The sequence below is a fragment of the Haliotis rufescens genome, unplaced genomic scaffold, assembly GCF_023055435.1.
Source record: "Haliotis rufescens isolate VD_foot unplaced genomic scaffold, xgHalRufe1.0.p SCAF_52, whole genome shotgun sequence".
In the NCBI taxonomy this organism is placed as follows: domain Eukaryota; kingdom Metazoa; phylum Mollusca; class Gastropoda; order Lepetellida; family Haliotidae; genus Haliotis; species Haliotis rufescens.
Genome location: NW_025964246.1, coordinates 2187448 through 2214182, shown reverse-complemented (window position 1 = coordinate 2214182; position 26735 = coordinate 2187448). Strand labels below are relative to the sequence as shown.

General features: G+C 39.8%; 1 protein-coding gene across 13 annotated transcripts in view; it reads right to left on the bottom strand.

Annotated features, from left to right (window-relative positions):
- Window positions 1–26735, bottom strand: part of LOC124124053 (peripheral plasma membrane protein CASK-like) — a 507943-nt gene that overhangs the window by 1025 nt on the left and 480183 nt on the right. For 7 of the 13 annotated variants that reach the window (XM_048384957.1, XM_048384959.1, XM_048384950.1 and 4 more), the window contains 10 exons: window positions 23907–24098; window positions 17446–17524; window positions 16501–16586; window positions 13292–13369; window positions 9859–9957; window positions 8443–8590; window positions 7766–7906; window positions 7005–7085; window positions 5708–5910; window positions 3658–3753 (listed from right to left, as the gene is read on the bottom strand). In XM_048384957.1, the coding sequence (XP_048240914.1) occupies window positions 3658–3753; window positions 5708–5910; window positions 7005–7085; window positions 7766–7906; window positions 8443–8590; window positions 9859–9957; window positions 13292–13369; window positions 16501–16586; window positions 17446–17524; window positions 23907–24098 (1203 nt within the window). Of the gene's footprint in view, window positions 1–3657; window positions 3754–4411; window positions 4493–5707; window positions 5911–7004; window positions 7086–7765; window positions 7907–8442; window positions 8591–9858; window positions 9958–13155; window positions 13225–13291; window positions 13370–16500; window positions 16587–17445; window positions 17525–23906; window positions 24099–26735 lie in introns of all 13 variants that reach the window. The other 6 variants (XM_048384960.1, XM_048384955.1, XM_048384958.1 and 3 more) reach the window with 3 other exon arrangements.

Sequence of the window (26735 nt, the reverse complement as noted above, 5' to 3'; positions counted from 1 at the left end):
TCAAACCTTCATGGAAGGGTTAATATTGTGTTTTCCTACTCCGTTTCATTACAACTTTTGCCCTATATTTCAGCAGAAATAAAAAAATGTTCAAAATTAAAGTTTTGAAAACAATCTTTGTCAGTTGCGTTAAGACATATAATGTCAAACGTTCACTGTCACTCTAAAATATTACAACAAGCATCTCTACAAAATATAAAGATTTCCCTTAAAAATATAGGAAATGAATTCAGCTAAGAAAGCAAATGTCAGATTGATGAAAACAGACAAGAAAATTCTCATTTTATAAAATAATCTTCAATGAAATAAAGTAAACTGTTTCTAACACAAATTATTTCCATCTCACATCACATTCCGAAGACACATACATGCATCCCCTCATCACCATGGTAACCCGGTACTTTGGTCACAAAAAAGCATTACTTCTTTTTTAACATTTCATTATTGTTTATATTTGAAAATAATCTTTCTTTTAAACAGAACGATGAAATTCAGAATTTGTTTACGTTGAGTAAAGTAACTGATCAATCCTCATCTTTACACATTGTGGAATTGACATAAATGAAAGGATTTCACAATTGGTGCTGAATTTAAAATGCAATCTTTGATTAATTACAATTTTAGAGATGATAAACTAATACATTTGTTTATTAGAATGTACTTAATATACAATTTAGAACTAACTTATACAGTGAATAGCAACGACATAACCCATTCTTGTTTTGGCAGTTTTATAGAACTTCACGAAAATATATTTAATTTTTGACATTCTATTCAAAAGATTCTTTTATACATGTATTACTAAAGTTAATCTCTCATTGCAAGATTCTTTCATTCTACTTTAGTTAATCTGTCATGATAGATTAACTATAGTCAGATGAAAGAATCGGGTGGTCCTTAACTTTTTTAGAGCGGTATATCCTGATTGATCGCTGATTGCTACATGATGGATGGCGCCATGCATGGGCACTGGAAACAGTGACACAGTTAGTGTACAGCATGCCCAGTCAGGACTCACGGTTGATACGGGATATATCTCCTACTGCTGTCTCTCATGCTGTGACAACAAGGATGGCCGACTCTCACAGGACACAACTATCACAGTCATGCATACAATGTTACACAGTGTAGTTATCATGCATACACAATGCATGTTGTCCCACTGGGCGACACCGGGACAAGCTGACATGGAACACAGGCACAAACCACGGCATTACCAAATTTGTCATTTTTTGTAATTTGAATACGGTTGAAGATGAGTTTCACTATATTTTAAAATGTCCATTGTATGATAATACAAGACATGTATATATACTCCACAAATATAGAGAAAATTGTAATTTTGAACAATTTGGTTTTCTTATGATGTATACTAATCATATTAATGTTAAAGATTTGTCCAAATTCTGTAACAGAGCTATTTTGATGTGAAAAAGTTCTTGTTAACGTCACATACACTGTTCTAGTATCCATGACTCAGCCTTACATTAACATTATCTGTGTGGACTATTAGCCTTGAATACAATAAACTGAAGTGAAATATTTCCTCTATCAAGAGCTGGCTTGAATCAGAGCTTAATGTAGGGTAAGGTCCTCAAACAGAAGACGGCTACTAGTAAGTTTTGTTTGTTTGTTGTTTAACGTGCCACACTCAGTAATATTCCAGCCATATGACGGCGGTCGCTTGCCGTAAAAGGCACCTAAGCTGCTCTTAAGAGGTGACTAACAAGATCGGGTGGAAAAGCTCGCTGACTTGGTTGTTGCATGTCATCGTATCCCAATTGCATGGATCGATGCTCATGATGTCAATTACTGGATTGTCTGGTCCAGACTCGATTATTTACAGACCGCCATCATATAGCTGAGTGCAGCGTTAAACAACAAACCAACAAAACATAGGTCATTGTCCTTTTCCAAAAAGTGATCTTAGCGCTAAGATAATCGTAACTCTCATACTGTTGTGCCATGATTGATGCTTTGACTGTTGTCTTAATGACACAACTGTATCAATTATTTCCTGAAGGAGGCTCGACAACACACAGGAAACACTGCATGGGATTATGGGTAGGCTACGGGAAAGATTACCTACAATCACAGAGGAATCATCACAAGGTCAGGGTCATAACTAGTTCCATCAAAACATGTAGCGATCAATCATCTGGAACAAAGTCTGGAATATTTACATTGTCGACTACAACTTTGACTTTGTTTTATCTTGAGGCGAGAGTTTATTTTTTTACAGTGTTTTTTTCCACAAAATTCAAGTCAGTAGGTCGTAAAAATATTTTTAAAATGATTAAAAATATCAAATACATGTATTTTATTTATTTCCTAGAGAAGTTACGTAGGTAAGGAAGTAAAGTGAGGGGAACAGGTTTTTAACATACATTTTCAACAAAGTTTTATCATAGCTAACACAAATAAACTGCTTTTTGTTTATTTATTTTTTCACATTTCAACTTTTGGGAATCAGCAGAAACAAAACATATCCTTTCATTTAAATAGCTTTCCCAATGTTTGAAGTTAAGTTCAGAACAATTAAAGTTAGATGCAACTTCCCAACATTCTGACATGTATGACCCATGACTGATGCTCAGGAGAGAGATGCAGTGGAGTTATCTCCCTTTACTTGTCCCATTCAAATCCCAATCACGAATAATTTAGAAAATGTGCGCGAAAATAAAGACTTAGAAACAGAATCATGAGTCTAGTTGGAGCCCTGACAGCTGGATTCTTTTGAGATCTGACAAATCCTTTCAGAAAACCATGAATATTCACTGTAACATATAGATAGTTTCTCCGATTACAAAATATGTGTTAAATGGTTGTCTCTGAACCATTAAACACAAACAAACACCGCACTTGGTAAACCACTGCTAATTAAAGACCCCACACTCTGAACTTAACACTCCTAATATATCAGACAACCTGTATGGATATTGTACTGATTCCTTGCAGAAACACCATCTATATTTGTATTTGTAAATCAGGTAGATAATCTATATCAGTCACATACTAGCGTCTAACAAATTATTTTGTATTTACTCTAATAAGCAGCACTATCTTTGTGTTTTTGTAGAAAAGGTAGATATCTAAATTGATCCCATACTAAAGTCCAATAACTTATTTCATACTTATGTAAAGAACAACATCATCCATCTGTATTTATGTTTGTTAATATCTGGAAGACAAACAGCATCTACCTATATACTATCTTAAAATAACTTTATTCATAATATGGTATTTTATGTTAGAAACATCTATCAGTATTTATGTTTGAAAATATCTGGTAGACAATTAGTATCTACCTATATACTACCTACCAACAACTTATATTCATAATAGGGTATTATATCTTAGCGTCATTATCTATCTGTATTTATGATTCCAGCGATGCTGCAGACAATCAGTATCTACCTATATACTACCTACCAACAACTTATATTCATAATATGGTATTTTATCTTAGAAACATCATCTATCAGTTTTCATGTTTGAAACTATCTGGTAGACAATCAGTATCCACCTATATACTGCCTACCAACAACTTATATTCATAATAGGGTATTATATCTTAGCGTCATTATCTATCTGTATTTATGATTCCAAAGATGTGGTAGACAATCAGTATCCACCTACTAGCGTCCCACAACTTACATTGACATTTTTCATCTCTTTTAAATCTATGGCCCTTGGCGCAGCAATGAAAACGACAAAAGGCGCATACTCGGCAGTCCTGAGAACCTTCAAGGCCTGAGAATCAGAAGAGATCATGCCAAAATAATGAACCAAACAGCAGAAGAGCTCAACCAAATATTAGTCATATATCACACAGGGAAAACTATCTAAACACATGCTCACATAAACACAAAATGCACCTTAATTGGCAAACATGAGAATGTATTTTACCACAGTTTTAGGTTAAAAAAAGGAGAAATAGGAAAATATTTATTGCAATATAACACATCAACTCAAGTGCTGTGTTCCACAGAAAAATGATCTAGTCCTCACAAGAAGTGTTCAAAGTTGTAAAATTGGAGTAAAAGTCTACAGGATAATACAATTTAGAAACAAGGGCACCTGTTTGCCAATGTCCAATGATTATGAATTGTAGCCCGGTCATAGCGCCAAGGTTTGAACATATATTGTAATTTTCCATTTGCAAAAAATAGCAACACCATGTCAGATATTAATTTCTTTCATATATTGCAAAATTCTTGCATCATTCTCACTAACAGTGCAATTTGTCTATAAATGAACACAGAAATAATAAAGTGAAAATAAAACTAATACAAAATAAACAAGAGTGAACTATGCATAAATATCAACTAAACAAAGACAGTCCCGCAGACACTAAAGACGACGACAGTCCCGCAGTGACTAGGAGGTGGCAGCTGATTGGCTGGAGTACCTGATGTATGGCAGGAAGTGTTGGAGCTGCAATAAAGACTATGAAAGGTGTGTAGTTTCCTGTCCGCAAAACTTTAATGGCCTGAAACAGATCACAATGTACCTGTGAGAGAGTGAGTGAGTGAGTGAGTGAGTGTGGTTTTACGCTGCTTTTATCACGGCAGGGACACAACACCAGACATGGGCTTCACACATTGTACCCGTGTGGGGAATCAAAACCCAGGCCTTTGGCGGGATGAGCGAACGCTTTAACCACTGGGCTACCCCAGCATCCCATTGCGTGAGTGAGTGAGTGAGTATGGTTTTACGCCGCTTTTAGCAATATTCCAGCAATATCACGGCGGGGGACACCAGAAATGGGCTTCATACATTGTACCCATGTCGGGAATCGAAACCCGGTCTTCGGCGTGACGAGTGAATGCTTTAACCACTAGGCTACTCGACCGCCCCGAGTGAGTGAGTGAGTTGAGGTAAAATAGGGTTAAATGTCGCAGTCAAGACTACCATGTAGCAGTTTAACATGACTGCCCCACTCAGACACAGTGTACTGAGCCGACCAGTCCTTGTGCTGGCCCTTCATGCCCAGCAGGGCAACATGTACCATTTTGTAACGTCTTTTGGTACGACACGTCCAGGGATACTTTGAATAGTACTTCACCACAATATGAAAGACTCGAGTGCTTACACAGTTCTGCACAAAATGAACATGCTCATAAAGAACTAATGTTTACAGTGCCAAAGACATATTCCAATGTCTACCACAGTTGTTTCCAAACTTCATCACGGCACTAATACTGACTGTCCCATACAGCGACAAGTTTGTTTAAAACCAAAATGTTGGAAGGTTTTATGACTTGTTTCAACTCCTGTCATAATGGGGTGTGTTAGCAACATAAACTTGTAGATGTAAGAATAACTATAACGTCATGATAGCATTGAGAGTAATTTTACACCTCAAGCAATATTCCAGCCATACTACAGAGGGTTACCAGAAAGTCCTTCACAATTTGTATCCAAGTGGGGAATCCAACTCCGGTATTCGGCGGAAGAGCAGACACCTTAACCACCCCCAACAGCTCCCATACCGCCCCAACAGCTACCATACCGCCCCCAACAGCTATCATACCACCCCCAACAGCTACCATACCGCCCCCAACAGCTCCCATACCGCCCCAACAGCTACCATACCGCCCCCAACAGCTACCATACCGCCCCCAACAGCTACCATAAAGCCCCCAACAGCTACCATACCGCCCCCAACAGCATTGAGTGAATACTCGGCCCAACAACTGCTCACCTGCGGTTCTACGTCTAAGATAGCCATGAGACCTCGTTTGTGAATCTGGCGAATCGTCTCCAGCTTGGTGCCATACATGGCGTCTTCGTGTGTGCCGTATTCCAGATACTGATTGGAAGCAATGTCGGCCACCATCTTCTCGTGAGTTACAAAGTGATAGTTCTTGCCATCTTCTTCGTTTTCCCGAGGGGGGCGGGTTGTATCTGAAGCACAGCAGAGTTAGTCAGTGACCAGGTGTCTACAAGGAAATGATTGAACAGTCTTCCAGCAATGCCACAGTGTGGGGGAACACCACAATTAAACTTCACACAATTGGTTCATGTGGGGAATTGAACCTGGGCCTTCAGCCCGACAAGTGAACACTTTAACCACTCGGCTACCCTTCCTCTGCTTAACAGCAAACATCAATACGCACCGGAAAAGTTAATCATGAACACAATCAATGTTGCACTGTACAAAAAAGATCCGGATATCCTGTAGAAAATAGTGTAATATAATATATTTTACTTACGAGGTATTAGGTAGGCGAACCTATCTCGATGCCTAACGAGGTATTGGGTAGGCGAACCTATCTGAATGCCTAACGAGGTATTGAGTAGGTGAACCTATCTGGCCGACTTACGAGGTATAGTGTAGGTGACTTACGAGGTATTGGGTAGGCGAACCTATCTGGATGCCTAACGAGGTATTGAGTAGGTGAACCTATCTGGCCGACTTACGAGGTATAGTGTAGGTGACTTACGAGGTATTGGGTAGGCGAACCTATCTGGTTGACTTACGAGGTATTGGGTAGGCGAACCTATCTGGTTGACTTACGAGGTATTAGGTAGGCAAACCTATCTGGGTGACTTACAAGGTATTGGGTAGGCGAACCTATCTGGATGCCTAACGAGGTATTGGGTAGGCGAACCTATCTGGATGACTTACGAGGTATTGGGTAGGCGAACCTATCTGGGTGACTTACAAGGTATTGGGTAGGCGAATCTATCTGGATGCCTAACGAGGTATTGGGTAGGCGAACCTATCTGGGTGACTTACGAGGTATTGGGTAGGCGAACCTATCTGGGTGACTTACGATGTATTGGGTAGGCGAACCTATCTGGATGACTTACGAGGTATTGGGTAGGCGAACCTATCTGGATGACTTACGAGGTATTGGGTAGGCGAACCTATCTGGGTGACTTACGAGGTATTGGGTAGGCGAACCTATCTGGATGACTTACGAGGTATTGGGTAGGCGAACCTATCTGGATGACTTACGAGGTATTGGGTAGGCGAACCTATCTGGGTGACTTACGAGGTATTGGGTAGGCGAACCTATCTGGATGACTTGTGATTAGTGTATTCTTTATGTGTCGTCTCCCAACTCCATGAGCACCTGTGAACAACAACATCATTGGAATATTCATCATCATACCTTCTAACACCAGCCCCAATCGTCATGTCTTTAAACAACTCCTTCCACTTTCATATTTATCGTCAGATACTTGCCCAAAAAGTTAGATCACACAAGGAACTTGGTTGAAAATGGGTGGTTCACTAGAGGGTACCATGTTTAGCATATATTTCTTGGCCAGATATATTTTATGAGCGTTTTTTTAGACTGTTGTAAAGCATTTCAAACTAATATTAAACAAATATCAATAAATGTTTCAACAGCAGATAAATCAGATAAATCACTTTTGGTTGAAAATGTAAACCTCAGGGTTGGAATAGCTCCCCCTTCCCTTTGGGTTTAACCTTTGAACCAAAACCTGCGAGGCATGTCTTCTTCTATGAACATACACAGAAGTAGCTCTCGAAATACTACTTTACGTCCACGCACACAGCAAGTATGCATGGGTGTAAGAATCACTTCACTGAGTTTTGGTCAAGTTGTTATCATCTCTTTGTACAGCAGTGAACTTTGCAAACTGTGTTAATTAAAAAAAAATTACATAAAAGAACAACCCTACTACCAGAGATGTGTCTCTGTACATGACCAGGTCAGAGACACTGTTGAAATACATTAGTTATTGGGTGTATCCTGATGGGTAAAACTCTCCTGGGATGAACTACCTAGTAAGACAAGAGTTTTCCTGACGAAGGCCGGAAGCCGCACCACCTCCTCATACGTCACCAGGTCCAGCTGGTCGAACACCGCATTGTGCTTGGCCAGGTACTTGTCCTTCTTCTTCCGACCGAACCACGAGCAGTGGACTGAAAACAATGTGCACATATTGATGTGTTTGTTACAGAGCACAGTGACAATACATTTATCATCAGAAATCAGACTTGGGGAAACAGTGCCTGTCTTTCAATGCTTAGATGAATCATTTCTGTATAGCACAAGATATTACCTGAATGCTCTTTCCAACCTCTATACAACAAGAGGTGCCTACCTGAAGCAGTGCTTACCTGAATGCTCTCTCCTTGCTCTCTCTACATCTAGCAATGCTTACTTGAATGCTCTCTCCTACCTCTCTACAGCAAGCAGTGCTTACCTGAATGCTCTCTCCCACCTCTCTAGAGCAAGCAGTGCTTACCTGAATGCTCTCTCCTACCTCTCTACAGCAAGCAGTGCTTACCTGAATACTGTCTCCTAACCCTCTACAGCAAGCAATGCTTACCTGAATACTCTCTCCTACCTCTCTACAGCAAGCAATGCCTACCTGAATGCTCTCTCCTACCCCTCTACAGCAAGCAGTGCTTACCTGAATGCTCTCTCCTTGCTCTCTACAACAAGCGGTGCCTACCTGAATGCTCTCTCCTTGCTCTCTCTATAGCCAGTGAGGCTGTCCTCCACTCCTGCAGTTCCGGCGATGGAATGAGGCCTGCTGGTTCTGTGGGTGCACTGTCAGCCTTGCGGGCCTGCCACCAGTTGGAGTCGTCCTTGCTTATCACCTGCAGGACACAGTCAACTTAGTCTATGTACAGGATGACCAACTGAAACCATTCACTGATGCACCTCTGTGTTTCATGAAGCAGTCAGTAACATTCAAGCCATATCATGAACCTGTCATGGTGTCCTTCAAATACATCAGCCAGGGCCATGGTGCAAAAAGCCATCGTAGTGCTACGATTGTCATAAGGCCATGTTAAAGTATGGGAGTTACTATCACTTTAGCCCTGGGACAAACAAGTCATCGTAGTGCTACGATTGTCATAAGGCCATGTTAAAGTATGGGAGTTACTATCACTTAAGCCCTGGGACAAACAAGCCATCGTAGTGCTACGATTGTCATAAGGCCATGTTAAAGTATGGGAGTTACTATCACTTTAGACCTGGGACAAACAAGCCATCGTAGTGCTACGATTGTCATCAGGCCATGTTTAAGTAGGGTAGTTACTCTCACTTTAGCCCTGGGACAAACAAGCCATCGTAGTGCTACGATTGTCATAAGGCCATGTTAAAGTAGGGGAGTTACTCTCACTTTAGCCCTGGGACAAACAAGCCATCGTAGTGCTACGATTGTCATAAGGCCATGTTTAAGTAGGGTAGTTACTCTCACTTTAGCCCTGGGACAAACAAGCCATCGTAGTGCTACGATTGTCATAAGGCCATGTTAAAGTATGGGAGTTACTATCACTTTAGCCCTGGGACAAACAAGCCATCATAGTGCTACGATTGTCATAAGGCCATGTTAAAGTAGGGGAGTTACTCTCACTTTAGCCCTGGGACAAACAAGCCATCGTAGTGCTACGATTGTCATAAGGCCAAGTTAAAGTAGGGGAGTTACTCTCACTTTAGCCCTGGGACAAACAAGCCAGGCAAGTGATTGATATTATGAGCATCACATGTTTGTTAAAGTTCCGTGTCTCACCTTCTGATACAAATCTGTCGCATCATACAAGCTATAGTTTTATGCCGCTTTTAGCAATATTCAAGCCATATCTCGCCGGGGGACACCAGAAATGGGCTTCACTGATTGTACCCATGTGGGGAATCTAACCTAGGTCTTCAGTGTGACAAGTGAAAGATTTAACTAGGCTATGGTGCAGACAAACCTAGAATCATAATCAGTGTCAATATTGGATTTGAACTGGTGATCCAAGGTTCCTGGCACGGTTCAGTTAAAAATATTATTTATTAAGTCATCAAAAAGAGATTTCTTTAATATTACACTTGTCAAAAAGAGATTTTGTAAATATCATATTTTGTGTATTCTTACCCGGAGGATATCGCCAACTTTGAATGGAACACCAGCTTGTGAACACGGTATCAGGTCATCATCGCGTGGGTCGTAATCAAACATCGCTCTCACATAGATCTGAAAACACAGGCATCTTATGCAGGAAGTGGTGATAAAGGGGAGATAACTCACATCAAACAGTGCTCTCACCGAGATATGAGAAAACAGTTATCTTCAGCAGGAAGTGGTGATAAAGAGGAGATAACTCACATCATCAAACAGCGCTCACACCGAGATATGAGAAAACAGTTATCTTCGGCAGGAAGTTGTGATCTAGGGGAGATAACTCTTGATACTTACCGGTCCCTGATGCTCCATGGTAACATCTTATCGTTACATAAAGTAAATTCTGATGTTTTATACAGATTACCAAATACATGAAGAATACATGTAATGTCTCACTGATTATAATTAAACAAATTTATTAAATGACATAAAACAAAATTATACCATTGTTCTGTAAATGTGATCAGATCCACATAAAAAGATAAAGCGTTATTTCTGCGAATTGAACTATTATCTCTCAACAAATATAATCAAAACTGACAAAGCTGTTCTCATTACAAAAGTACATCTCTTATCGTAACACATACTGAAGACATTCCTGTGCAAGCAAAGAACAATCACTGAGCCACATGAGTGAGTGAGTGAGGGAGGGAATGACATTTAACAGCTACATCCCAGATGTGGAATCAGTTCTGGGTCATGTCAACCAAATATGGTTTTATTTGTTTAACGCCACACTGACGGGTGGTCTGTAAATAATCGAGTCTGGACCAGACAATCCAGTGATTGACATCATGAGCATCGGTTCACACAATTGCAAGGCCGTAGTTAACTTTTTTTGACAGGGGGGGCAAATAAGATTATTCATTTCTTAATCAAGTTAACTTTCGCAAGGAAAAATGTTTTCTATAAAACATCCAGGGGGGGCAACTGCCCTCTCTGCGCCCCCGGCTGGCTACGGCACTGCAATTGGGATACGATGACATGCAGTCTGACCACCCGATCCCGTTAGTCACCTTTTATAACAAGCATAATCACCTCTAGGCAAGCATGGGTTGCTGAAGACCTATTCTATCCTGGATCTTCATGGGTCTAAACCAATGGTTGACAGAATGAGCAACGACACACACTCCTTGGAACAATGTCACACAATCAGCCAGCTAGGTCACATGTAGCAAAAACCCAGTTTCTATTCTAGTCGACATCCAAATGATGTACTTGTACGTATTCGTGTACTGATGTACGGTAATTACAGACATAAAGCAGTTAAAACTAAGAAATAACGTTTCTTTGAAGTGAAATAATATTTGTGATGTTGATGAGATTGGCATGATGACACAATGACCAGCACTACCAACAGAACACTACACAGGTCAGCTTGACCCAGCTCACAGTTGCTACAGACCCACACAATACCACACTTCAACACTGAATGCAGCCATGGACAATACACTGTACTGTTTGTTTGTTGTTTAACGCTGCACTCAGAAATATTCCAGCTATATGACAGCGGTCTGTAAATAATCGAGTCTGGACCAGACAATCCAGTGATTGACATCATGAGCATCAATGTAGGCTATTGGGATACTAATACATGCATCAACAAAGCCAGCAAGTCTGACCCCCCGATCCTGTTGGTCGCCTCTTACGACAAGCATAGTCGCCTTTTATGGCAAGCATGGGTTGCTGAAGACCTTTTCTACGCAGGATATTCATGGGTCACACTGCGCTGCATATAGGGATATCTAACATGACCGTTATACACTGCATATTGGTATATCTAACATGACCGTTATACAATGTTTATGATATCGGTATATCTAACATGACCGTTATACACTGCATATCGGTATATCTAACATGACCGTTATACACTGCACATCGGTATATCTAACATGACCGTTATTTGCCGTACTGCATACAGCTATATACAATGTGACAGAGTGACAGTTACACAGCCGTTTATACAGTATGCCAATGTTATAACCATATACTGAAAGACATTATTTAGCCTGCTTTGCTTGAGTTGAGTACAACTTAATATCAATGTAGGAGAAGTGTATTAAATAAGTTTAATGGACCAAAGAGTGTATACTTTGAACAGACCTGTTATTCCCCATGTGCACAAAACCAATGGCTTGTTAGTTTGTTAGTGGAGTTAGTGGTGGGAAACAATGGTACCCAACACACTGTGCGGTATAAATGTTTATAACACATTGTGTTGGGATAGTAGGACCAGGCACACTCCCTGACTTGCTTACATGTGGGTGGTGAGTGTTGTTTTATCTAAATGTATTCATTCAAGAGATGACATTGACTAACAACGTGCAAGCACCTAGTTACATCTTTCCGTATTGTTTGTTTGTTGTTTAACACTGCACTCAGAAATATTCCAGCTATATGACGGTGGTCTGTAAATAAGCGAGTCTGGACCAGACAATCCAGTGACTGACATCATGAGCATCAATCTCAATTCTCTACTCAGATCTTCATGGGTCTCTTTCCGTATCAAAAACATCTGTAACACTCCTTGGAGGCGGTTCACTGAGGCAGTGATAGTCCCTCCGTCATAATGTTTACCTTATCGCGTCATTTCTGAATAAACATTCTCAACCCGATACCTTTATGAAAAAAAACAAAGAAGACAAATTGAAGAGATTGAAATGTAAAAAAACCCAACCCTCATCAAAGAATGAAAACAAAATAAACACCACCACTACGGAAAGACCAATGTGAAAGTGTGTGCTGAACTTGTATATGCTGATGGGGGAGTATTATATGTAGTCAGGGAAGTAGCATATACTATAGGGAATGTGGAAATGGGTAAATGCTCAAAATAATTCCAAAAATGATTGTTTTTTGCACATAGAAAATCATTAATAAATTTTTTTGGAAAAGATTTAAAAGTATAAGATAGAAATTAGTGATAATGATGATAGTGGAATTGCTCAAATAAAACACATATTATTTGCATCCAAAAGTTCATAAAAAAATTGCCATTCAGAAAAAATTAAATGTCAATTTTGAAATGTTTAGCTGATGATAAATAGGTTATAATTTTATTTCATAATGTAATTAAGGCTGGTTTCAGCAGGCCTGTGCAATGGATTTGGGATGTCTGCATCAAAAGGGTGGTGTGTGCAAGTTGGAGTATATTGTTTTTGCCACAATTGCCACATACGGACATACAAACGACTAAGTATGAGGCTACACGACACTGTATGCCACGACAGCCATATTGGGTGCAATGCATGCTGGGATAGGGGTTACCTCACACTGGGCAGGGTTTATTCGATAACTAGGCACAATCTTCAACGTTATACTGCCGCGAGCTTCCTTCTGCAATAACAAAATGCATGAGTTGAGAACAGAGTACATTTAATGTGTGGGGTCACCAAATACCTACCTCAATTCCAGACTCTACTTTCTGAGCTCCACCAACAGATGGCACCACTTTAAATGTAACAGAGCCTCGCAAGTTTCGCTAAAAATACACCAGGAGACAGATCGTGATATAAAAATCCTAGCAATCATAAAGAGTCTCTTTGCGTGGCACCATAAAGAATCTCGTTGCGTGGTATAATTAAGATGTTCTTTGAATTGCTACATAAAGAGGCACTTTGCATGGAATAAATAAGGAGTTTTTTTAGTTGCACCATAAAGCCGCTTTTTCATTGGCACCATAAAGAGTCTCTTTGCGTGGCAACATAAAGAATCTTGTTGCATGGTATAATTAAGATGTTCTTTGAATTGCAACATAAAGAGGCTTTTGCGTGGAATAAATAAGGAGTTCTTTCATTGGCACCATATAGAGTCTCTTTGCCTGGCACCATAAAGAATCTTGTTGCGTGGTATAATGATGTTCTTTGAATGGTATTATTGAGAGGATATTTTAGTGGCACTATAATGAGGCAATTTGAGCAGTATAACTAAGATGCTCTTTGAGTGGTATAATTAAGATGTTGTTTGAATGGTATTATAGAGAGGGTATTTTAGTGGCACTATAATGAGGCAATTTGGGTGGTATAACTAAGATGCTCTTTGAGTGGTATAATTAAGATGTTCTTTGAATGGTATTATTGAGAGGATATTTTAGTGGCACTATAATGAGGCAATTTGAGTGGTATTATAGAGAAGGTATTTAAGTTGTATTACTAGGTATGCTAAGAGACTCATGCTAAAAGGCTTGTTGACTGGCACCAGAAAGAGGCTCTCTGAATGGTATTCTAAAGAAGCTATTGAGTGCCTCTGTAAAGCTACTTTGCCACTTAAGGATTAAATTAAACAAAAGGTGATCGTTTAGCAAGTGTTTAAGCCTCACTCCATAGTTTTATTACATATTGATACTTCCATTTCTATTAAACAAAAGCTGTCTGAAATAAAAATCAACATACCAGATGTTTTTGCTACAACCACATGCTTCCTGCACACCACTTTCACAGTGATATGATGACTCAGCAACAGGCAAACATTCTGTATTCAATATGGCCGCCAAGGTGGCCATGTTGAAATTCAGATAAGACATTTGTGAGCACTGCTAGGATCATATATGCAAGTTGAGCATTTCTGAGCATTCGAAAGCTTACAATTTGGAAGGACGGACGACAGATAACGCACGATAACATAATCTCACTCTAACATTCAGTTCAGGTGGGCAAGTTAACAATAGCCTCATGAAGCGATGTACCAATGGATGATGAACACCCCCACAAAGAGTCCCCAGTCCCTGATGACAGCAACACATTTGCCTTGTTTACCAGGCTGACAGTTTGCTTGTAAGATGTCAGTGCACATTACTCTTAAATCCTCAACAACAACAGACAAGTGACACTTTCAGAGGAACCTTCAACGTTCCAGACCCTGAATGTCAACTATGGATGATTTGTAGATACATATACATCATGATGTAAGAGATATGCCTTTACTTCATGGAAAACACATGGCTCACAGGATCATTTAAAAAAGGAGAAATATTACATGCAAATGGGATACATTCAATGGATGCGATCTGCTCCTCAATACAAAATAGAATATGACAGACGATGACTAATGCCGATCAACATTATTGAAAATCAAATTACTTTCTCTGTTCAGGATGATGTAAACATACATCAAAGTTTTATTCTCCTAAAAAAAACAAATTCATATAACTAGGGAACATAATATAAAAATATAATCAATATTTCTCATTTGAGAAATTGCCTGTGAAATATGGCCGTGGTTTGCAGCGACCACTGTAATACCTCCTTCGCTACACTGCCTGCCATTGGCCGAGGACAAAGGATTTCAAGATTTCCCAGAAGAGCTTGGTCTGAGCACTGGTATGGCTCCAGAAACTATTGACCTAACTTCCGCAGGGCAGAAGGCTCCGAACAAATGAATTCCCTTCTGACCTTGTTTAAAACTCAAATTGTATCGATTTATTACTTCAAAATAGGGAGTATCCATCTGGTTGCCAGGCGACGGTTTTTAATGATGATCTAAAAATGATGAGTAATTCATAGTAAATTATCATCATTTTGAAGACAAACCTTTGATTAGAGATGAAAAGATCACAAAACAGGTTAGTTTAATCTTAAATTGAAGATCCATTTTGATCATTGCAACATGAAGACAACCAGGGAACAGCCATTAGCTGATCTGATTTGAAAATCCTTGAAAGACGGTTTTCATTTCTTTATTTGGAAAGACATCAAAGAAAGAACAGGCCATCAAACATAAATCATGAAGTCAACGATCAAAACATACGGGACTCGTGGTTCAGATTAATGAGAAACGGCATTTCTATAACCTGAAGCAGTTTAAATCTATTGACATCAAAAGGTTTTGATTTCAAACATTAGCTGAAGTTGAACCTAGTAGCAAGTATCGGCAGTTGGTTAAATTAAACATGCATATAAAAATATACTTAAAAAACAGATTTAGGGATCAGGACTAGTTTGGGGATATTTTTATAAAATTGGGTGCCCAATCGTCACATATTCATGATCCCTGATTTTTTTGTTCAATATATTAAAGACTTTACAATTATTTTCAATAACCTTAATAATATGAATATCTTCAGCAACAATACACCACCAAAGTGATGTTTGTCCAGTTCAATAACATCCTCAAAGAGAATTAAGACAATCAGAAGGAAACAGAAATTATTACCCAAGTCTGTTTCCATATCATAAACATCCTACATTAGGTAAAGAATTATCAAGTAGGTTTTGATGGGCATAAAATAGGTGTCATATTTCTAATTCATGATATTTATGACATGGACACAGATGAGGAACATTTATTGGATCATTTACAGGCTTACTATCTTGTTTTTTTGTTTGTTGTTCAATGCTGCATTCAGCAAATATTCCAGCTATATGACAGCGGGCTGAAAATAATCGAGTCTGGAACAGACAATCCAGTGATTGACATCATGAGCATCGATCCACGCAATACGATATGATGACATGCATCAGCCAAGTCAGAGAGCCTGACCACCCAATCATGTTAGTCACCTTTACAGCAAACATGGGTTGCTGAAGACCTATTCTACCCCGGATCTTCACGGGTCGGCATATAATATCTGACATATATTATGGTGATAAAGTATGGTATATAGTTTATATCTACCAGCATGCGTTGCAGGGTTTCCACGGGTTGGTTCTGGACACTGACGTTGTTGATTTCCTTGATTTCATCGCTGACGTGAAGCGTGCCTAAAACATATACACAAGGTACGAGTGAGTGAGTGGATTTACGCCACTTTTAGCAATACTCCAGCAAGAAATAGGCTCCACATACTGTACACATGTGCAGAATCGAACCAGGGCCTTTTGTCGTGACAATCAAACACTTTAACAACTCGGCTACCCAACGATCTCCAGATGGAGCAGTATTGGTCAAAACAGTATCTGTGTATACGCAATGATACATGTTGACAGCAGTTAGGTCTTCTTGCCAGTGGATATAACCACTTACTGTAACGGGGACATGAAGGGGAAGTAACTCTAAATAAGTACTACTTAAAATATTCACTTATAAAAAGAAATTGCCACTTAGATGTAAAAAAATGACACCCATGAACACTGTGAATAATTATCTTAAATGAATGATGGCTTCAGTGAACGAAAAGAAAGAATCCGCACAGTGACAGTTAGTGCCCTGCTTCTCTTCATATACCGACCTTTTGTCATCACCAAATATAATAGATGTTATCAAAACTGCTATTTAATTTCATATTTACAAAATTGTGGTAATTTAATTCAGTCAGGCAGTTAATCATATCAAATGTTACAGATGTGAACCTGGCCAATTTACAAACTCAATAAAATTTCACCATGATTAGATCAGTGTGATAGACCTGGAATAACATTATTTCATATCACCATGGGTATTGCAATGTATAACAATGTTTCATACCACGTCAAACTGAGAACCAGGAAGAGAAGCATATGGTCTCTATTGTATCTCTACCAATTGAAAGCCTGCATCAGAAACAGGTGGAGATAACTCTCTCTGCCTTGGGATCACCAAGGGAGATAACTTACCTTGGGCCAAGAAAGGGAGACAACTCACCTTGCCTATGGATCATTCCACCATGCATAATTCTGGCAACAAAACATCTTCCTTCCTCGTTGACCTTCAATGTTATACCCTGAAAGATAAAAATGAAAAATTAACTTTTAACGCATTAACACTTTAACGCAATCCAGCAAAGAATGGCTCTAAGTTTCCAAGCAAGTTTTAACAGCAGGGATTTATCTCGGACCAAACCTTTAAGTTTTAGTTCACATGTTACTTAGTTCACTTGTTATTTAGTTCACTTGTTATATTGTTCACTTGTTATTTAGTTCAATAGTTGAGACCCGTGAAGATCAGGGGTAGAATAGATCTTCAGCAACCCATGCTTGCCGTAAGAGCCGACTAACGGGATTGGGTGGTCAGACTCGCTGACTTGGTTGATGCATGTCATCGAATCCCAATTGCTTGGAACGACACTCATGATGTCAATCATTGGCATGTCTGGTCCAGACTTGATTATTTACAGACCCCCTTCATATAGCTGTAATATTGCTGAGTGTGGCGTTAAATACAAACATCTAGTTCAATTGTTATTTTTGAAAAGTTTTGTTTTCTTAATTTTAGAGGTAACTTACCATTGTATTTACTAGCATGACAGATTAACTATAATCAAATGAAAAGTCATTAACTTCTTTTGAGTAGTATATATTAACACTAATGGAGAATTTTTTCATTTGATATTTTTCCTGACATTTGCTGCAGGCTTGGAGTCGACTATCAGCCTGTGTGGAGGTCAAAATATCCCCACAGAAAGACGGACATGAGGTACTGATGACACTTCTATCTGGCGCACAGTTGAATGTCGGCACATTGAGAATCTCACCCAAGTGTCTTTTGATATCAAATATATCAACACAAGTTGATAAAAGTGGAAAAACTCCGAGGTTTGCGAGTAGTTTTTACCACTTTTATCAACAAGTGTTGATATATTTGATATCAAAAGACATGAGGGATCAATTTTCTTTATCATCCAACATCCTTCTTCGAACTTTTTCAGTTTGTAGACAGTAATAAGCAGTGTCTTGAGTTTAAAAATTACTGCTAACAGCTTCAGTAGCAGAGCCATTAGTGATGTTATTTGATTGTGACGTCATGGTAACTAATGACGTCAGAATGGTCTGCAAAGCATTGTGGTGCAATTTCTACAATGTAGATATCGCTTGATCTCACCCTAGAGATATCTCCTGTGGGACCAAGTTTTGGATGATAAATCAAGTTAATCATGACCTACTCCAATTCAACCCCTTGGGAAATAAGGTAAACACATTAAATGAGTCTACTTACGTATAAAATAGCAAATAAAAATAGTATGTCTCCTTTTTAAACCCATTTCCACAATTACAGCAACTGGTTTTAGAGATATTTCCATGACCTATCAGAATGTGCATTTAAGTAAAATATAACCGTAATAACTTCAATAACTTTGGCTCTTCTATGTCAATCCCAATGAAACTCAAAATAGCAATGTTGCTATACTTTTAGACGAGTCTGCATCCCAGGAGAGGAAGTGATCGCAGCGAGTCTATATAATCAGGTAATATCTCCCCACAAATAGATTTATCTCCATCAACAAGTTAATAGCTTGTGTATTCATGAAGACCCCAGCTGGTGGACTGTGCAGACAATATAAGTTACAACATGCCGGGATGGGCGATACGTGTCTATATTCTCCTACTCACAGCACTATATTACATTCTTGTATACAGCATCTGGAAATAACTATCTTGTGACACAGCTGTGGGGCATAAAAGCCTTTCTCACTATATGAACCATCTATTGATCTGATGGTTACTTTAGTGGAACGAGGATATGTGTTTCTCTGCTTGTACTAGTCTGGGCTCAAGCCCGTTTTGTAGTGCTAGCCCATTGAGATACCATGCCGCAGTTTAACTTGAATACCCCACTCAGACACAGTATACTGACTGAGCCGACCAGTCCTTGTTTTAGCCCCTTAATGCAGAGCCAGGCAGGGTAACAACAAGTACCATCTTTTAACATCTTTTGGTATGATGTGGACGAGGATTGAACCACCAACTTTCCACTCTTTGTAGACACTCTATCAACTAGACCATGGAGGAGGTCTACTGACCTTGATAGTTGAGTTCTATTGTCAATTTGTACAGTTATATTTGTTGAAGAGAAATATACTATTTTCTTAAGGCATTGGAGAGTTCTGTTCAGTATTTGTTTAAAAACGAGAAAAAACTCAGATCACAAATACATAGATATGTAAGTTAATACGTGCAAACATGCAGGTAGCATTATTTGTAAGGGACATATATATCTAAAGGGGTAAAATACTGAGAGTGGTGGTTTTCTGAGTTCGCCACACCACGGAATTTACGATCTTTCAAATCTGTTTTTTTTCCCACCAAATAGTATTACAATAAGCGCCCCCTATTTCTAATTTTGAGAGCGCCCTGGGCACTTATTACGTCGAATACGGTATTGTCTCAAGGAATATTTAGAATATGTTAAAAAAACGTTGATTTCTTCAAACTATTAATATAATAATCTCCCTTTGGAAAAATAGAAAACAACAACAATAAACACCTTAATCACGACTGCTTGATCAATTTTGAACCATAAGCAGCCGAATATCAATAAGTTGAGACTCTATCCACAACAAGTTCATCATTTGTAACAAAGTCTCATCCAGAATCTGATTACCTAGTCATAATTTTATTTGGCGAACTCGTCCAAAAGTAGCGAAAGCCAATAGAGATGCATATCTGCTCCGACTCTCCGATCACAATGACGGCCTAATTTGTCTTGTATGGCCTGCATTATGACCCTGTCCGACTCCAAAGTGCTGACCATTATTGGCGCCAATGTCCTACCAAAACTTGGAATTGTAGCTTGGAGCAAGGACTCAGACAATTATTAGATTTATCCATCATCAGATATTCTCCTAATTACCCTACAAATGACAATATTCCTGGCAGGAGAATAAGCTCGTCAATACTGAGTCATCAAAGGACCAATTCCGTGCTCTACAAGAACCTTCATTATGTGTTCAGATTTCCTCCTTATTAAGAATACTTCCTAGCATCCCTCTGGCCAGAAACAAGTTCAATACAATTGCCATACTAAATGAATCAGTTTGAAATTTGATGTTTTGCAATGTTATTAAGACCCATCACACAGTAATTAATCCCCTCTAAGGGATGGTTCCAGTTCTTTAAGTCCACTTCACATGTTCGTACCAAATCATTCAAAATTAATATGAATACTTTTTGGCAGTTGAAATGTGCTTATTATTGATTGAATCCTTTTCTGTAGTTATTTTAACTGTAAATATTCTATCAGGCTTTCACAAAGTGATTGAAGTGATTTTCTTAATAATTGGCAGCTTGCCATTACATGTCAATTAAAGTACCAGTAAACTTGCAAGGTCAGCTAAAATCAGCTTGTTAGACAACAGTGATGGGTGTTTTGAGTTGGTCTCTATTCATAGCAGTATTGTATCTGTCTCAAGGGCTAAGGCAAGATGAATGGGTTCGCGTCATGCACATATGTGGAATCAAACCAAGGCTTCTATCCTGACAAGCAAACACCTCAACAAATAATCCCCAGACACCAATTCCTGTTTGATGAAGACACAATCTTGCAGTCTCTTGACATTATATAAGTGAGGTGAGGTGAATGGCTTTTAACGTCACATCCAAGATTATTGCACAAGATATAGCGACGTGCATGTCGCTGCCTGTACTAATCCTGACTAATGCTGATTATTTAGTGCTAGCCCACTGAGATACCATGCCGCAGTTTAACATGAATACCCCACTCACACACAGTACACTGACTCCAAACCGACCAGTCCTTGTTTCAGCCACGTAATGCCGAACGCCAGACAGGGTAACAAAAAGTACCATCTTTTAACGTCTATTGGTATGAGGCGGCCGGGGATTGGTCCCAGGCCGTCTGCTCTCGGGAAAGAGAGACTACAACTAGACCATGAGGGCGGTGACATTTATAAAAGTATGAGTTTGGATAAACACATCTTGTAACAGTTGAGATAGGTTTTTGTGTGAGTGAGTGAATGGATGGGTTTTGGGTGAGTGAGTTTGGGTTCTTGTGGGGGTGAGTGAGTGAGGATGGCAGAGTGGATTGGTGAATGTTGGGTGAGTGAGTAAGTTTGGGTTGTGGGGTGAATGAGTCGTTGAAGTTTTTTCTGTCGGCAAGTCACTGAAAGGAGTGAGTGAGTGAGTGAGTGAGTTGCTACCAAGGTAAGCTCATCTTCTCCCAGCCCCAATGATGGATGCTGATGTTGACACAACACGACCCATCACCATGGCCACCCTTCTCACATATTTACTACACCACTAAGCGCATTTACGTCAGTGAAGTAAATCAGTTTACGGATCCCAGTTTATGAGAATCACGACAAGAAACAGTGGTTAAGTCTCGGTCAAGTCTGATCCCGAAGGCCACAGCAGCACGCAATACACGCCTCATCCACAGACAGGATTAACAGGTTAGTACTCCACGCATGTAACGGACAACTTTCTCTCCAATTCATTGGAACTAGCAATCAATTATTCTTCCTTACAACTGAAGACATCCGGTGATGCTCGACATCAAAAAGAAGTTTCAGTTATAATGGAGATAATAAGAGGGTAAACCAGGAATATTCCACATTTATCGGATCAATAAACATATTAATGTTTTTTAGACTAAATTACTTTTATAAGAACTAACATAGTAGACAATGAGCAGATCAAACAAATAGGGTTTGATGTTCATTCTCAGCAACCACCTCTGACAAATACATCGTTAAAATGTCAGAATAATATTTCTGCACTCACATACAGATGTTGTCCATGAACAGCCCTACTTTATCTTAATCATACCCCAATTTTCCATACCAAGGCAGGTTTTTAATCAATAAAATTGGCTTTGAATACATGTGCATGAAAATTTACGTCACGCTCAGTCATTGTAAGAGTGAGTTTGGGTTAACACCAATTTGAAAAATATTTGTCAGTGATATCAGTAGTGTCAGCTTGATGTGATAGAACAGCCTGCTGAACACAATGTATTCTGTTTCCAGAGTTCCACAGAGAGAGAGAGAGAGAGAGGGAGAGAGAGAAAGAGAGAGAGAGAGAAAGTGAGAGAGAAAGAGGGAGAAAGTGAGAGAGAGAGAGAGAGGGAGAGAGAGAGAGAAAGAGAGAGAGAGAGAAAGAGAGAGAAAGAGAGAGAGGGAAAGAGAGAAAGAAAGAGAGAAAGAAAGAGAAAGAGGGAGGGAGGGAAAGAGAGAGAGAGGGAAAGAGAGAGAAAGGGAGAAAGAAAGAGAGAGAAAGAAAGAGAGAGAGGGAAAGAAAGAGAGACAGAGTATACCATGCATGCGTGTGTGTGTGCGTGAGTGAGTGTCATCATACACCATATCAGGTAGTATATCCCAAACTATCAAAAGGCACCAGTTCACCACTAGACCTATCTATGTGCCAAGTTTGGTTAAGATATCTCTCATGGTTTTTTAGTCCTGCTCCGGAAACGAAACGTGATGGACGGACAGAGGGAAGGACGGAAGGACAGCACTCATTCCTATATCCCCCTTCCACTTCATGGCGGGGTATAATAATCTTCTCCTACACTTGTGATGCAATGGCTGACCAGGTGGTGGAAGTCTCACACTGTACAACACTAACAGCCATGCAATACAATCAGTCAGCACATTTAACTCTTCATGGCGGGGTATAACAATCTTCTCCTACACTTGTGATGCAATGGCTGACCAGGTGGTGGAAGTCTCACACTGTACAACACTAATAGCCATGCAATTACAATCAGTCAGCACTTTCAACTCTTCATGGCGGGGTATAATAATAATCTCCTACACTTGAGATGCAATGGCTGACCAGGTGGTGGAAGTCTCACACTGTACAACACTAATAGCCATGCAATTACAATCAGTCAGCACATTTAACTCTTTCAACACCACTTAACCAGAAGCTTTTACTGCTGTGACACCGAGTTCCCAGAGACTCTTGTGTGATAGATTTATCTGATAGGAATTATCTGCTTGTAAAACATTTGAAAGGTCTCATCCTACTGTTTATAAATATGAAAGATATATTTATCACATTATTTAAATAATGCATTTACAGTACAGCTTAATCAAGTTTGTTTTAAATAAAAAGTGTAGGCTAACACGGGATACCGGGGACCTATTCTGCCCCGGAATATCTACGGGTACAAAGATGGCTTACTCTGCCCTGGAACTTCTATAGGGACATTGACATAGTAGTTGAGACCTGTAGATCTTAGGGCTAACATGATCGTAACTCCCATACTTTAACATAGGCTTACGATAGTCTTAGCGCTAAGACAGCTTTGTGCAAGCGGGCCCTGCTCTACTGTAGAATCTCTATGGGGACAAGCATGGGGGTCTGGGGACAAGCTATGAGGTCCTGTCGTACCCCTATGCTGAACAGTGAAGAGAAAGGACATACCATTGGCTCATCCGTATTTTTCTGAAACTGCACGAGGCGGACGCGTGTCAAGTTGTCCATGTCGATGCTGTTCTCTGTAAGCTCAGGCTCTGTGTCTCCGTTCAGGTATGGCGGCTGTGGCGGCGGTGTAGCCCGCACAGCATCCTCACTGTACACTTCATGGGCTACAACATCATGTGCTTGTAGGAGGGCCTGAAATGAAACACAGCACTCTGTATTCAGACATCAGTTTCCATGGCAACATTCTGTGAAATAATTAGTTTAAGCACATAAATAGTGATAAATTGTCCAAATCTTCCCACAGATGAAAGAAAGAAGACACTGTAGTGAAAATTCATGGAAAATGTTCATGATGCAGTCTTGTTCACAGATTGATGCGTCCTCAGTCCAGGAATCCATGAAGTTCCGTAAAAAAAAATGCAGACCACTTGATGCACTTTTAAGAACAATGTGTTTTTTATCGAGAAATCCCAAGTTTAAGAAGATTCAAACAAAATGATATAATGTCCTCCAAATCATTCAGTGAACCTGAAAATATGAAAAGGGGGGCAATAAAATCACAAAAGTATTACATAGCTGCTGCAAAATGAAGAAACTACTCCCCACAAACCTAGCTACAAGTGTGTGTCTCCTGGCAGACAGACACACAACCTTCCCTCGCTCATCTCAAATTGCTAACAAGCTTACAGTCTGATCAACCCTGATACTAAGGTTGGGACACGAATAATTGATTTTAGCTGATAGAGCATGGACCATTTAATCAGGAAAATACCCATAGTTCCCCTCAATACCTCAATCTAGCACTTCTGTCGACATGGGAAGTTGGGAAATGTCGTCTGCAGATTGGTGCATTCACAGTGGTATTGATGCTGCGTGCTACTTCCCTAAGAGCTAGTTGACACTCCTGTGTAAATATCGCACATTAATCATTGATTTCTGCATGAAATGTTTGACATTTGTTTCAGCAAAAGCGATTACCAGCAAATATAATGTACTACTGCACGATGACTTGGCCCACTGTAATCAGTTGCTAAGGAAATGTAATACATCATTCAGCAGTAGTCTTCAGGTAAAGGGTATGAACATTGTGTTATGCTGTTTGTTGAGGATTAAGGGACCCGTTCAAAAGAAATTATTCCTTCAAGTTTTCACTACCTCCTTTTAGAGACCGGTTACTATACATAGTTATAGTTAATATAGTTTATATATATATACTATATATAGTTTAGTTACTGTATAAAAAATAGAAATCAGATTCTTTTTGGAAATCAAACTTTTGAACTGGTCCCTAAGATAAAACAGTAGCAAGGAAGCACTATCAGACAGCAGTCAGTACAGGGATGTGAAGGGTTAATGTTACCAGATGTTTTGATTTATAGCAAGTCAGTGAGTTGGGTTTAATGCCGCTTTTAACAGTATTCCAGTTATATCATGGCGCGTAAGCTTAATGTGGGAGGAAAGCCCGAAGTGATGAAGGTCTCAGGCGTTTACCACTTTGGTGAAACCCACGAGCACGGGTATGGTGCTGACAAACTTAGAAACATAATCGGGGCGAACCGAAATTCGAACCCACGATCATAGGTTTCTGGCGTGCCCAAGCGAAGCAACTCTGCACAGCAAGGACTGGGCCACCCGTGCCTCCTTTTGATTTATAAGTGTTTCTTTCAGATGTTTATTAGCATGAAACCAACAGCTCACTCAAACACAGGTAAGGACATAATCACTGACTGTAATATATTCTTGACATGCATGTTTCAAACAAAGCTTTCAACATTTCCACAGTTTTATGTTTGTTTGTTTGTTTGTTGTTTAAAGCCGCACTCTGCAATACTGTAAATAATCGAGTCCTGGCCAGACAATCCAGTGATTGAGATCATGAGCATTGTCCACGCAACTGAGATATGATGACATGCATCAATCAAGTCAGCGGAGCCTGACCACCCGATCGTGTTGGTCGCCTCTTACGGCAAGCATAGTCGCCTTTTATGGCAAGCATGGGTTGCTGAAGACCTATTCTACCCCGGATCTTCAAGGGGGACAAGCATTGGTTGCTGAAGACCTATTCTACCCCTGATCTTCACGGGGGACAAGCATGGGTTGCTGAAGACCTATTCTATCCCGGATGTTCACGGGGGACAAGCATGGGATGCTGAAGACCTATTCTACCTGGATCTTCACGGGGGACAAGCATGGGCTGCTGAAGACCTAGTCTACTTGTCCTAAACCAAGGAAAACAGTCATGATGCTGTCAAGACTTGAAACACAATCGGAAACTGGGATTTGAACCACAATCACTGGTCTCGGGCAAGCCCAAGGGACACAACTCTGCACAACGAGTTCTGGTGCATGAGACGACTGGGCCATCGTGTCCTTGGGCGTTCTGTTGTTACCCTGTCTGGCCCTCGTCCTTAAGGGGCTAAAACAAGGACTGGTCGGCTGAGAGTCAGTATACTGTGTCTGAGTGGGGTATTCATGTTAAACTGCAACATGGCCTCTCCGTGGGCTAACGCTATAAAAACGACATTAGTCTGCACAGACAAAGACACAGACACAAACAAGTAATAAAATAAGTGCAATAATCTTGACCCTAAGGACCAGAGACATGCTTCTACTATTGCTGACTACAGCAAAATTCAAGATTCTTGAAGCAAAGTATAGTATGCTCTACACCCTTTTTATATTCCTTTGAACTGTGTTGTGGGGTTTGCCATGTGTTGGACCCACAAAGAATAATGAATGGACACGGCAGTCTTGCCCCATAATTATCTGTTCGGCCATCTTGCTATCGAGAACTGATTACAAGCCTGGTTGTCTGGGACAACGAAAGCC